This window comes from Sardina pilchardus, chromosome 9 (genome assembly GCF_963854185.1).
Source record: "Sardina pilchardus chromosome 9, fSarPil1.1, whole genome shotgun sequence".
In the NCBI taxonomy this organism is placed as follows: Eukaryota; Metazoa; Chordata; class Actinopteri; order Clupeiformes; family Clupeidae; genus Sardina; species Sardina pilchardus.
The window spans coordinates 15,390,436-15,404,426 of NC_085002.1; the positions used below are offsets into that span (position 1 = coordinate 15,390,436).

The 13,991-nt window shown below is 43.2% G+C and overlaps 1 protein-coding gene across 1 annotated transcript; it reads right to left on the reverse strand.

The window, feature by feature from the left end:
- Positions 1-3,522: 3,522 nt before the first annotated feature.
- Positions 3,523-12,104, reverse strand: rpn1 (ribophorin I). The gene is made up of 10 exons (XM_062545924.1): positions 11,722-12,104; positions 10,595-10,659; positions 10,091-10,397; positions 9,150-9,359; positions 8,765-8,957; positions 8,569-8,668; positions 8,278-8,416; positions 7,631-7,750; positions 6,392-6,637; positions 3,523-4,453 (listed from the first exon to the last, which is right to left on the reverse strand). Exons 1-10 carry the CDS (start codon positions 11,965-11,967, stop codon positions 4,271-4,273), a joined length of 1,809 nt encoding a protein of 602 aa, XP_062401908.1. The 5' UTR covers positions 11,968-12,104; the 3' UTR covers positions 3,523-4,270.
- Positions 12,105-13,991: the final 1,887 nt, after the last annotated feature.

The window sequence follows — 13,991 nt, forward strand, 5'->3', positions numbered from 1 at the left end:
CCTGCACCTCACTCCACCTCACCCACTCGCCACATACACCTCTTTCACTCGCACACACACACACACACACACACCACACACACACAGACTCACACACACACACATACACTCCCTTAAACACATACACACTGACTCCGGTACACACACACAGACTCTCATACATATAGTACACACACTGTCCCTTAAACATACACTTACACACACCCCACACATCCCACACCACCGGACACTGGTCTACAAGCCCCGCTTCGATCTGTTGTCATAACTAGGGGCCAGGTTACACATCTCATTAATACATTTGAAAAACGCCAGACTACCTTCGATGTAATGTTTGCTTTCCAGCACAGTTCTGTTTGGCTATGCAGCAGACTTTTTCATTTTATGAGGTAAAAAAATTCAGCTGAAAAAAAAAAAGAGACGAGGGGCATAGTGCAGGACGAGAGGGGATGTTAATTTTGTATTCTCTGGAGATGTACAGGAGGGATGTTAGCATATTATAACAAAGCTGAAGCCAGACTTTGGAGATGTTATTTCAAGATGGAATTGATCTGGCGCTTGCTCGAACCATCCGCCGGAGATCCAGTTTCATTTGAATTCGGGGTCCTCTCAGATGTTTGATACGAGCACTGCACACTGCAGGCTGCACCCACAGACAGCCACCCAGACCAGAGAGGTGGAATTGCAAAATGCCAGGGCTGGTCCTTCCAGAGACACTGTCTGCAGGTCACTGCCGAAGGCCCAGCGGGGGAATCCTACTCTGTCCCTGACTCAAGGTGGCAAGGCAACACAGTTTGTTTCGCATGCCACGGTTTTGGTATGCAAATAAACTGCGCTCTGCCTTTGTGATAAACAGGCAACCATTTGTTGAACCTGTATTTTTGTCAGAGCTCAGTACAGAGTAAAGTAGTCAAGGTATTTTCCATTCTTTGTTCTGTTTTTTTACCTGTTTTTTCTTTCATCTTGTCCTCCCTTAGCTTCTGTTGTTACCTTTCTTCCTTGGAGTTGCCTGTTGGTAGTGACTGTGTGAAGCTATATGACAGTCTATAAGCATTCAGACCTGTATGAGTGTATGCATGTATATATATTTATATATATATATACACACATGTGTGTGTGTGTGTGTGTGTTTGTGTGTGACGAAGTGCGGACAGTGAGGGCGGTGTCTCTGTCACCGTGGTGATTTATGAGCGCGCTCTGTGAGCGAGGTCCACAGTGCAGGATATTGTTCCCTGACACTGACTGGTCTCTCAGCAGGTTGTCAGGGGAAGTGGGTGCCTGAGAAGGAGGGAGGCAAGGTGGGTTGGGTGGGGGAGAGGATGGAGGATTTGGGTGGGGGAGTGAGGGGCAACCTGCAGGTGAGTCTGGGGTAATCAATCACCAACTGGGTCGCCACTGTCCTGAAGGCCATGCCCATTCCAATCCTGTCTGCCACTGTTGCTCACAGAGTTATGATTGACATAAATGTTTTTTTTTTTTTTTTAAGTAGTTATGATAAAACAATTGCTCACTTTCTTGCATTCGAATGGTGAAATATTTGACTGCATCACTTAGATAGAGAAGCCATACCACACAACCCCCCTCAGGCTTGGAGGGACTGTGCAAGCCCAACCACATGGTTCCCCTCAACCTGTACCCCCCACCCCTCCAGCATGTCTCAGCTTTCACAGTTCGCCACATCAGGATACAGTGCTGTTCATGGATTCCGGTTTAAACAGAATTTCAGCTCCGCTTTGGTCAACAGCTCAACCGCAGCCCTGGCACGACCAGTATGCGTATCCCACAGATCACAGCAGGGGAAAGAACAGAGAAAAATTCAGCCTAACGAACTTTAGCCTCTCACATCTACCAATCAGCAGACTCACTGGGCTGCTCCTTTAACAGGTACAATAACAGACAACCTTTCTTGATTAATAGTATTTCACAGCAATTTGGAACTCATTCAAATGAAAAAAATGAAAGAAATCAAAACAGACATGGACACAGTGTATTATATGAGAATAGCTTGATTTGCAGTTTCTTTTTTTTCCCTTTTTGTTTCTTGACACATGGTTTGGTTGAAGAGCTACATTATTAAATTCAGGTGGTTGTTTTCTCTGTTCAGTCTCTGAACAGAAACTCCTTCCCAACTCTGTAGATGCTTTCTCTCTCTTAGTATCGATCACTTAATTTGTCCATTCATGTAACATTAGGAATTGCCCTTTTATCTTTTTACTGAACTGGCAACCCATTTTGAGGTACTCAGTTTGTCTAAAACTGACAAAAAGAGTCATGCTCCTACCCATTTTAACAAAGTTACATAGTGAAGTGCCAGACACACTGGGTGTGCATCAGTAGTGGTAGACTCAGTTCTCTGTATTGTACCATCTCTGTACCATCAAAATAAGATTGAAGCCATTATTTTCAGATCAAATAACTACGTTGTGTTGCTTTAACACCACAGACAGACATGGCGTCCAGAGGTTTCTCCTGCACTTGCACACCGGTTGCTGCCATGGTGCTGCTGAATTTACTGTGCTCTAATGACTGTGAGAAGCGGCCCTGTATGTGAAAGGCTTTTCCAATCCCACCCCACACTGGGTGCAAAATGGCCACTGTAGCACAAACACTCCAACCAGTTGCCATTGTGTGCGTTCTCACCGTCCCTGCATCGGTGCTAACAGACATTGTCTTCGTTTTTCCTCTGCCATGCCGTCCCAGAATGATTATTGTATGGCCCATACAATATGGGAGCGTTATCATGGCCGAATAGAATGGGATTTGTTATTGTGCCACAGGATATGACTTATTCTGACCTTGTGTGACCCTGCTAGGGAAAGCCATGACCTCCGTCTGGCCTCCCTCTCTGCGTCTCCTGTTTGTCTTTGGGTAATAATGGAAGGCACAGAGGCAGGGTGTTAACGTAACATGAGGCTGAGGAGCCGTGGCTGCCGGGCGTGGCTGTGGCAGGCCAAGGGGCTCCTTAAAGGACAGGGTCAAGTAAAGCAAGGGTTCAGCAGCACTGCAAGTAAAGCAAACTATATACACCTTTGATTGGTATCAGCCTTATCTTTTGAAATGAGCCCATCTATTCCTACAGTTTTATTAAATGTATGATTACTTCTGCCCCTGCTAAAGGACACCTTGAAGCCTTTTTGTAAGTGATGGGTTACAACTGAGAGCTTCTGCACATCGTTTCATGTTTATGATTAGCAATTAAGGCTCAATTTTTAAAATATCTTTTGCTGTTTGTTTTGGTGTTAAGTTTAATTTTGTATGAATAAAAATCACCATTATCCCTCTATAATATCTAAGCGCAACACATCAGTGGTGTCTTAAAGCATTGATTGTTTTATGGCTGGTTTGAATAATGGCAGTGGATCATGAGCGCCCTCTTGAGGTGATTTCCACTCATACTTGAAGATATAAACCGTTGCCTCCATAACTGTCTGTATTTGTGCGTGTAAAACAGCAATTCTTTCAATCAACACAAAATATGAAACGGGTCGCGAACAAACCACTTGAAGAAATAAGTTCAAACAGATGTTTGTCAAACAGATTTTATTGCAAAATTGTATCTTCAGCCACTGGAATTTGACAGAGACAACTGTTCCAGAATCCCATTGCCTCTCCACATGCAAGTCCAAATCTCACGCATTCACTAATCTCTTGGTATGAATGAAAAGCACGTAATTTACAAAAAGAGTGAAATCATAAAAAAATACACATGAAAACCATCTGTAGAAGCAAAGAAAAAAAAATGGGGACGTTAAAACTGAAACTGTTGGTTAGAATAATTGCCATATTAATCAGTGCTTTGAAGTTACTCTAACCTTTGACACAAAGTAAGGTTACAGGGGCACCAGTAGTGTGCAGTGGGTTTTCAACACCCGCAGATTCTCACAGCATTAAGTCTTACCAACATTCAGTGAACAGAGAGAAACAACCAGCAACCCGGAAACCTGACTGGTTCCTCAATTTGAACAAAAGACATAGTAACCATATCATAGCACACTGACATATACCTTCACACAAGCACACTTACATCCCAACACAGCATGTGATGTCTGCCCCCACAGAACCAATGAAAGCTGTGCCTTTGGTCGACTGAACAGGAAATAGCCTATAAAGTCCAACAGAGACGCATTCAGATGTGCCAGAGAGCATGTGGGAGAGAGCAAGGAGGGGGTGTGATGGTCATTGTAACGAAGCAGCTGTGGGCTGGCATGTTTCTGGCCATGTGTGTGTGTGTGCGTGCGTGTGTGTGTGTGTGTTTGAGTGTGTTGGGCATGTTTTACAGAGCATCCAGGAGGCTGTCGACGCGGGACACCAGGTCTTGCCGCTTGCTGGCTAGGCCCTTCTCGTTCTCGATGTAGGCCTCCTTCTTCACCTTGCCCGCCACCAGGCGTTCAGCCTCCTGGCACGAGCGGCACACCAGATCCTTCACCTGGCCGTCAAGTTTCTGCACCTCACCCACCTGTATGTACAAGGAGAGGCCATGGGTAAAGGGAGGTGCTTATATGCAGGGTTCAGGACTTTAAGCAAAGAACGTTTCTGAGCCTGAAGTTATCAATCATTTTTGAAGATGTCATAGTCCTTAAGGCATATAGCCCCCGTTGACACCAGACCCTTCTCAATTGAGAGTGGGTCTGCAAAAAAGTTGATTGACTTACAACTTCTAGCAGGGGCGTAACTAGCAATAACATTATGCACCACATCGTTTCAGAAGTGAAGCAATATGGTAAACAATTTTTTTATATAGTATATATATAAAATAATATAATGATATAGACGTTATGTTGTGACTATATATTATTGCTGTTATACACAGAAACCCATGTCCATGGCGGATTAGCAATTGAAAAGTGACTGAATTCAGGCACAGTGCCTGAACGCATTAAGCCCTGAGGCTTTTTTTGTGAACTTTGCTTGTCATAATGCCTTTCTTTACAATCAACAAAAGGAAAATGTGACATTAATTTTGCACCCTGGCACTACAGGGACATATGCCAGCCAGCACCTTTCAAGGTTATTAACAAGTAATTAAGACAGTTTTATCAGATGACCGAGGATGAGTTTACACAGCTCAATTCTGATAACTCAAAAAAGCAATTAAAGGAATATTTGAGAAGTTCTGAAAGTAAAAATTAGGGCTGTCAAAATAATGAGTTAATTTTCGATTAATTAATTGCATAAAGAATAACGCGTTAAAAAAAAAAAACATTTGATCCAGTGCAGTCACTACGCACTGTGCAGGCACCAGGCTGATGTCTGCACCAAAGGGAAGATTATAATAAAAGAGAGAGCATTGAACTTTAAAGTCTATAATGTTGGTTTGACTCTTCATTGACTCACTCATCTACTAAATTTGTTTTTCAAATACATTCATAGCAAAAATGGATGCATGCGAATAATTTAGATTAATCACAGAGTGTGTTTATTAATTAGATTTTTTTTAATCACTTGACAGCCCTAGCAAAAATACTTTGGACCATATGAATAATGTGATGATGATGTAGATCTAGACATTAAGTAAACCATACATGCTCTAATGGTGAAGTGAATGGGAGCGGCTGGACAAAAGTCAACATCTGGTTCAGAATTTTGAACAGAATGGCTGCAAGAGCAACGCAATGCAACACATGAAACAAAATAGTAACACCCCTGATGATTCATGTAATTTCACTGACCTCCAGTGGCCATCACCAGGAATTTACCTACAGAAATAGTTAAGATGCAAAACCCTCTAAATTAGTCTGGTTTTCACCATACTAAGATCAATCTTTTAAGATTGAACATTAGTCTGGGGAGGCTGCGCTTTGTTTCTACTGCACTTCGCGTCACTTAAGTTTCGTTATCGTCATGTCACCGGCCAATAGCGTGCCAGGACTAGAGTATGGCCGTTTCTGATTGGAGCCAAATGCTCTGGCAGTAAACAGAGGAGATAGATCTGCTGGTTTCCAGCCTGAGCTGCCGGGCGAAATTCAAATTCCCCGGAAGTTCAGGCAGGGTTCACCCAGCCTACCTGCCCCCGCCATCAAAAAGGAGATAGCGATGCTGAGTGAATGCTCTCCACACAAAATGTCCTGCTAAATACCACACTCTTCCTTGTCTGAAATATTGATTTGTAGGCAAAAAAGGAAACGAGCCTGTTTTTTTTTTTTTTAAGTGAATATAAGTGAAAAGTGGTCAAATGGATTTAGAGGATTTTGCATCTGAACTCTTCGAATTCTCTCCACAGGGCCCAATACCGTTCTGGTAAGATACAGCGAGATCACACAACCTTTCAACAGGTCAGTATGCAGTGCAAGACAATAAATCTAGTTGTCCACCTTTATCTTTGTCCACTGTTTGTCCCACCATACAGTAGACAGACTCACACACACACACACACACAGATAAAATACCAACATACCTTCTCAGCCAGGTCAGAGCCCTCTGCCTTGAGCCTGGCCTGCAGGGAGTTAATGTCATTGGTGAGGGTGCGGTGGTCTGCCTCCAGGGTCTTTCGACCACTGTTGAGCGCGCCGGTGTCCCGGGTCTGCTTGTAGCGGTTCACCACCTCATCCATGTGGCGGTACAGGCCCAGGCGCTTGTTCACCAGGGTCAGCACCTGCTCGGTGATGGAGGCCACCTTCATGCGCACCTCTGCAGCAGGGTCCTGCAGTGCACCACGGGGAAGGGAAGAGAGAAAATTACATGGTCATGTTTTTTTTTTTAATATAAAACCCTTTAACTCGGTACCCAAAATATAGAATATAGACTGGGTAAACCCCGCCCGATCTGCCATCGATTGTATTTCGCCCTGCAGCTCAGGCTGGAAAGTGGAAACCTCCACATTTTTCTATCCTGCTTCCGTTACAAATCTGCAGGGACCAATGGCTTATTCCTGCTCGCGTTGATAGGCTACTCAGGACACTCCAACGGAAAGCAGTGTATCAACGGATTTTATCGCTAATGCAAAGATTATGCAGAGGCACACACATCAAAATCATACGCCGGACGCTTTAGGCTAGTCTTTCGTGATTACTGACTAATGATTGGGCAAGTGCAGAAGTAGCCTACGCGTGCACATTACTCCAGTGATGAGCTGAACTGCGTGCTTATATGTATTCTGCACAAGTTCAAGAACCATTCAATTTTCTGAGTCGTTCACCTTTACTTTGGGCACAAAAAAATGTTGGCTGGTAAAAAAACACTGTGGCAGGTGAATTTCAAAATCCACCCGCCACAATGGCTGATGGCCAGAAGAGTTAACTTCAGGCCCTGCTTGGCGCACCCAGATCATTGGTCTGATTGGTTGAAGGACTATCCAAATGCATACATTTGAACTATGCCCGTTGATCACGCCTCTTGTGCAGTAGAAAACACAGAGTAGACTCCCCAGACTAATCTTAAAAGATGGAGCTTGATCTGGTGATAGCCAGGCTACCCAAAAATACATATTTCATTGTAATCAAACATTATACACCACATATCCTAAACACTACAATATATTTATACCAAACAAAACTACATTCTAAGTGGAAGCCTATACTAAAACAATGCATGGCATGCAATGTATTCAGTAACAGACAATCGTTACGTTTTTAAATGATAGCCATGTAGAATTGATTGGTATGGCTTGATTAAGGAAACGGTTTCCATCAGGTACCTTGGTGATGGAGAAGTCCAAACGGACGTAGATGATGACTGTGAAGAAGAGGATGTAGAAGGCTCCGACCACCAGCAGAGGCTCCTGCAGCATGAGGATCTTGTTGAAGTTGTAATGCACCTGAGAAGAGGAGAGCACCACAGGCTGAGTATTCACACAGTGACGGACACACGATGCAGCACCACACATCCAGTTTGTTCGCCGGTGAGATCTTGCTTTGCGATTAAAATGGCTTGTGTCAACTGTGACTTGGTGACTAATGGAATATTAATATTATGGTATGCCACCGGTGCCACTTCATTAACTGACTCCTGCAGTGAGTCTTATGTACCTTAACCCCACCTTTGCTCAGCCTTTTGTGGACACAAGCAACATGCTCAAATGGATTGCACAAATATGGCAGGATCAAGGCAGACAATCACTGACTGGTCGATATATCGTTCAAAAAGGGAATAATGGCAGTCAGATGACTAACCCTATCAAGATGGGATGCTTGATCTGTGGTCTTTTAGATTCGACACTGCTCTCCCAATGATTTGAATAGGCAAATAAAGTGTATCAAGTTATGAACAGCGACATGCAGGATTTTGTACGAGAGTTAACATTCCCTCAATGAGAGTATAGGTGATCCAGCATCCATAGCTTACCACCATGTCCTGGATGTGCTGCTCCACCAGGTTGCTTTTGGTGGCCACCAGCACAGGCCGGCCAAAGGTGTCCAAGTAGGTGTAGTGCAGCTGGTCAGTGTCCCGGTTCACAGGGTAAGGTGTGTCCATGTGCACATTTCTATAGCGAGAAATAACAGGAATTTTAACATTCATAAAACAAGAATGACCTCTAAAAAGCAACATTCAGTAGCTGCACATCTAAAAAAAACATTTTCAGAAATTACAAAATGCTTAGCATTTCTCATTTTGTCACATATAAAATGCACTCACCTTGCCCCCTCTGGGAGAATGAGCTTCACAGTCAGAAGATCGATCACCTGATCATCATAGACATGATCCACAAGACGCATCTTCAGAGCATACTGGTCACCTGTTAGTCAAAAGTGCCACAATTGCATTTAGAAAGCTCAACAGGCAAGGACATCAAAGTGTGTCAATAGCAAGGAAGTTGAATAGAGCTACCAACCCAAAGTGTAGAGGTACTCGTAGCTGGGAAGGTTGTAGCCGACCATGTAGTGGGTCTTCCAGCCTCCAAAGAGAGGGAAGCGGGGCCTCACCTCAACCTCCACAGAATCTTCCAGAATCTGGAGGTGTGAGGTGGAGATGTTGCCGATCTCATCGCGGTAATACACGTCCTGAGCTGAAGCCGGGAGGATGGTCTGTGGAACAGGGGAGAGATACACTAAATATGGAAGTACTTAACATAACAAGTCAAAAACCTTGGTTCAATTTGGATATAATCAAAGGGTAGAATTAAACATTAGATAGGATATAATGCAAAATACACCAACCAATGTTTTGGCCTATCTGCCAAAACATCTAGAAAAATCTGGAATGACAATGTGACTCACCTTGAAAGACTTGACAGAGGAGATTCCACTGTCAGACTGCCTCTGGTAGTCGTAGCGGGAGAAGGGTCCCTTCAGATAAGCACCAGTGTGCCTCAGGTCAATGGTCTCCTCCACAGCGATGTTCCCCCAGTGGGAAACCTCGATGGTGCGGGTGATGCTGCTGATGGTCAGGAAGGGGGTGTTGTTCTCATAGTGGATCTTCATGGTGTCCTGAAATAAAAACAAATACGATTCAAAAAGGGCACACATGCAGCAGACTACCTCAACTGAAGCCGGCCTTACACGATTTTGGTCTGTTTTCACAGTCGGCGACTACATTTCCAAAGACAAAAATCATGGGACTTGTACTAGAATTGTGGCACGCTCCCGTCAACTAGATTGTTCAGTGTAAGGTGCCAATCTTAGCAACAATATCAAACATGTTTGACAGTATTGCAAGTCTTTGCAAAATTATAGTCTGTGACTAGCTTGTGACTTAAAACTCTATTACTTGTCTTTAGATGTGAGATGGTCTGAGACTGTAGTCTTTCAAAAATCTTTTCCTAATCTTTGCAAAATCGTACAGTGTAAGGTCGGCTTTAGACCAAATGCTTTATCTTGCAATATTAGCAAAATTGAAAAACAATGAATGGACCCGCCAAAGTTTAATTTCATCCTTGCCCCATGCTAAACCAAGTTTCATGACAACTGCGCTACACAAGCCACATCAAAACAGAACCTGCTGAGCAGAGAGAAGAGAGAAGTTTCTGCATAACACAAAATGAAACACTTCAAAAGAGTAGTCCGGTTTTGCAGAAAAGATGCTGCTAGAATTCTTTTCTATGCCCAGTTTCCATATTAATCTCTTCCCCACACTGCCCTGACACAGACAATGACATGTTATATGTTTAACATGCAATGGCTTCAGTGCAGATGATCTGATCATTTCACGAGAGGCTCACCTGGCTGAAAGGAGCAACATCACGGAATGGCCCGTACTCAATGACCTCATCCGTCTTGGTGGGGTTACCCAGTTTGGTGTAGCTCTCCGCGTTCTTCGAGGCCAGCCTGACACGGCTGCTCTGGGAACGGGTGGGGTAGGGTGAGTACAGGTAGTGGTTGCCCTGGAACACCACTAACTGACGCTCCGCCTGGGTAATCTGGGTGGGGAAGGGGCGCAGCACGTGACTGAGCATCGTCTCCACCTTCACACGCAGTTTAGCGCCTGCTGCCAGCGAGGAGGGCAACTCCACCTTATAAAACTTGCCACTGCAATGATATACGAGAAAATAGGGTTAGACTTAAAATCATCTGATGCCCCAAAATCAAAGACCGAGTATGATTTTATTAGGCAGTGCAGATTTACAAATATGCCTAAATATAGCCTAAAGTTATTTCATCTTTGCAACACCACATCATCTCAACTGCATTAGCTATCGTGTTGCGATAGAGCTGGTAGTGCTCACCTCTGACCAGGCAGGGCGGTCTCTGAAAGCTCAAGACTTCCATCATCCTCCTCATCTCCTTTGACCTGAACAGAAACAAGTAAATATTTATTTATTAATCACTTACTGATGAACAACAACAAAGTTAATGCCTCTGAGGAGTGCAGAGAGCTGCAGAAGTAACTGACTTATGAAAGACAGGTAAACTGCCTGAACCAAAGAGAACCATATGAAGCGATATGGTCTGATTAAGCTTGGACAGATGCATGCTGAACCTTTTTATTTATTTATTTATTTTCATTTGGGTATTTGTAATTTTAACAAACAATTTGTATTTAGACAAACGAGCCAAGAAGTGTTAACACACTAAGCTCTGGGTAGTGTGACAGGACCAACAAAAACGTCAAACGCGGAAGTGAGTGCGCTGTACGCTTACGTGTCACACATTCACTGACAGAGAAGTGCGCGGAAATGCCCTGCACTGGACGTGATAGGGCTTCACTACAGTGCATTCAGTGCCATAGCAAGCTTATCGAACCTATCTACCACCACTTTTATACCATAAATGAAGTAGCACGTGTTGTATCACCTTGCATTTCAATTCATTCAATAAACTGATGGCTAAGAAGCAACTTCGTGAAATACTGTTCAAAATAAGTGGTTAGCTCACTGGTTGACAACTCATTTACCGGTAGCACAATTCAATGTTATGACTTTTCAATGTAATGGTAAATTAATCGTCTCTATCTTCTACAAGTAAAACAACAGACATCACATTCAAGTTCATTTTGACCATTCCATTTCAGTGCAAATCGACCTGCACGGGCTTCGTGTCTTGTCGATAGCTAGTTAACAAGCTAACTCTCAAGCTAGTGTGAGGACATGTCTGTTTGACTTAAACTTGCTTGTTTGCAACATTGTGTCCTCGTTGTGCTTCATCAAAACGGACAACTAGATGCATTTCAAGTAATTAAGCATCTTAGGTTGAACGCTTAATAACTGTCTGCCCTCACTGCTATTGTAGTTACCTGGTGGCTAATGTCAGCTAACAGCGTTGGCTAATAAGATGAATGCTTTGTAAAGCTAACTCAGACACCTGGTGTTAGCTAGCTTCACGTAGTTGCATCGTTCAAACTGAGACTACTTACCGATGCGCCAATATATGCCAGATGTGGAGCTAGTTCGGGCTCAAGGGCCACAACAAAGCTGCTGACAGCAGAGTCTCCTTCATTTGACAAAAGAATCTCGCTAGATATCTTAGCAAGGTGGGTACTCAAGTCCACTGTGCGTTTCACTTCATCATTGACCAAACCGGTGGCTGCCTCTGCACGATATAGTCCACAAAAAAGCAGAAAATACGTGGGCACGAATAAACTGAATGTTATACGGAACATTGGTACAGCTTTATGCACGCAACCGAATATGCGGACGGTTCCTATGTAGTCGTTTCGCGTTAAGAACCAGATTACTTTAGCGAGAAACAGGCCGCGCAACGCTAAAGGAAGCCTGGTCTACGGCAGCAGCAAAAGGATGACGCTTCATTCATTCATACGTACAGTGACGTAATATGACAGGGACGTTCATGGTAATATCAGAAATGACCAACAGATGACAGTGTTTTGCCAGAGCTGGGACAGACCAGATGAAGGATCATATTGTCAATATATAGAGTCTGAAAGGGGTCTGTCTGAAAGGGGCTTATGTGTAGCTTTATAAATGTTATCAGTGGCAGTGGTTACCAGAAATCTTGAAATTGCTGGCAACATGTTAGACAATACCCACATGAACAGAAACAAACTGTGGCCATAGTACTTTTAAGATTTATTTACGATAGTCTTCTTCAGATTTTGGAATGCTGTAAGCTCACTCCTAATAAATCATGTCCATGCATGACCGTTTTCTAACACTAAGATCTCTCTCTCTCTCTCACTCACTCTCTCTCTCTCTCACTCTCCCTCTCTCTCTCTCTCTCTCTATATATATACAGTGCCTATAGAAAGTTATCATACCCTTTTGAAATAGTTACCTTTTTTGTCTTACAGCCTGAAATCAAAACCCATTTTAAAAAAAATCTTTTCCAGTTTTATTTACAAATGTAGCTGTACAACATCAAAATAATGAAAAAAAAACTCAACAATTCTGAAAATTAATAAAAAATGAAAAACTAGAATAACAGGGTTGGAAAAGTCATCATACCCCTGACTTAATACTTTGTAAAGCTTCCTTTTGCTTTCATTACAGCCATCAATCTGGTTGGATATGTCTGTATTATAGCTTTGCACACCTAGATAGGGGAATATTTGCCCAATTTTCCGTACAGAAATGTTACAATTTAGTCCAATTCTGTAGGGAATGGCGATGGACTGCTCTCTTCAAGTCAATCCACAGATTTTCTATAGGATTTAAGTCAGGGCTCTGACTTTGCCACTCAAGGATATTCACCATCCTATCCTTAAGCCACTGCTTTGTTCTTTTGGCAGTATGTTTAAGATTATTGTCGTGTTGGAAGGCGAATGACCTCCCCATCCTCAGCTGTTTAGGAGAGGGACGCAGGTTTTCCTCAAGAATTTTGGTGTACTTGGCAGCATCCATTTTCCCTTCTATCCTGACCAATTGCCCAGTCCCCGCTGAAGAGAAACATCCCCAAAACATAATGTTGCCCCCACCATGCTTCAAAGTAGGTATGGTGTGTTTTGGGTGTGTTTGGGTGTGTATACTGTGTTTGGTTAGCGCCTGGAGCTCAGTCCAAAAACTTCAATCTTAGTCTCCAAAAAGTTCGATCTTAGTCTCATCTGACCATATAAGCTTTTTCCACATGGTAGCAGAATATTCCAGATGTGTTTTTGCACTGAACTCCAAGCGCAATGTTTGGCGAAAACCAACACAGTACACCTCCCAAAACACACCATACCTAGTGTGAAGCATGGTGGGGGCAACATTATGTTGTGGGGATGTTTCTTTTCAGCAGGAACTGGGCAATTGGTCAGGATAGAAGGGAAAATGGATGCTGCCAAGTACACCCACATTCTTAAGGAAAACCTGCGTCCCTCTCCTAGACAGCTGAGGATGGGGAGGTCATTCGCCTTCCAACACGACAATAATCTTAAACATACTGCCAAAAGAACAAAGCAGTGGCTTAAGGATAGGATAGTGAATATCCTTGAGTGGCAAAGTCAGAGCCCTGACTTAAATCCTATAGAAAATCTGTGGATTGACTTGAAGAGAGCAGTCTATCGCCATTCCCTACAGAATTTGACTAAATTTTAACATTTCTGTACGGAAAATTGGGCAAATATTCCCCTATCTAGGTGTGCAAAGCTATAATACAGACATATCCAAACAGATTGATGGCTGTAATGAAAGCAAAAGGAAGCTTTACAAAGTATTAAGTCAGGGGTATGATGACTTTTCCAACCTT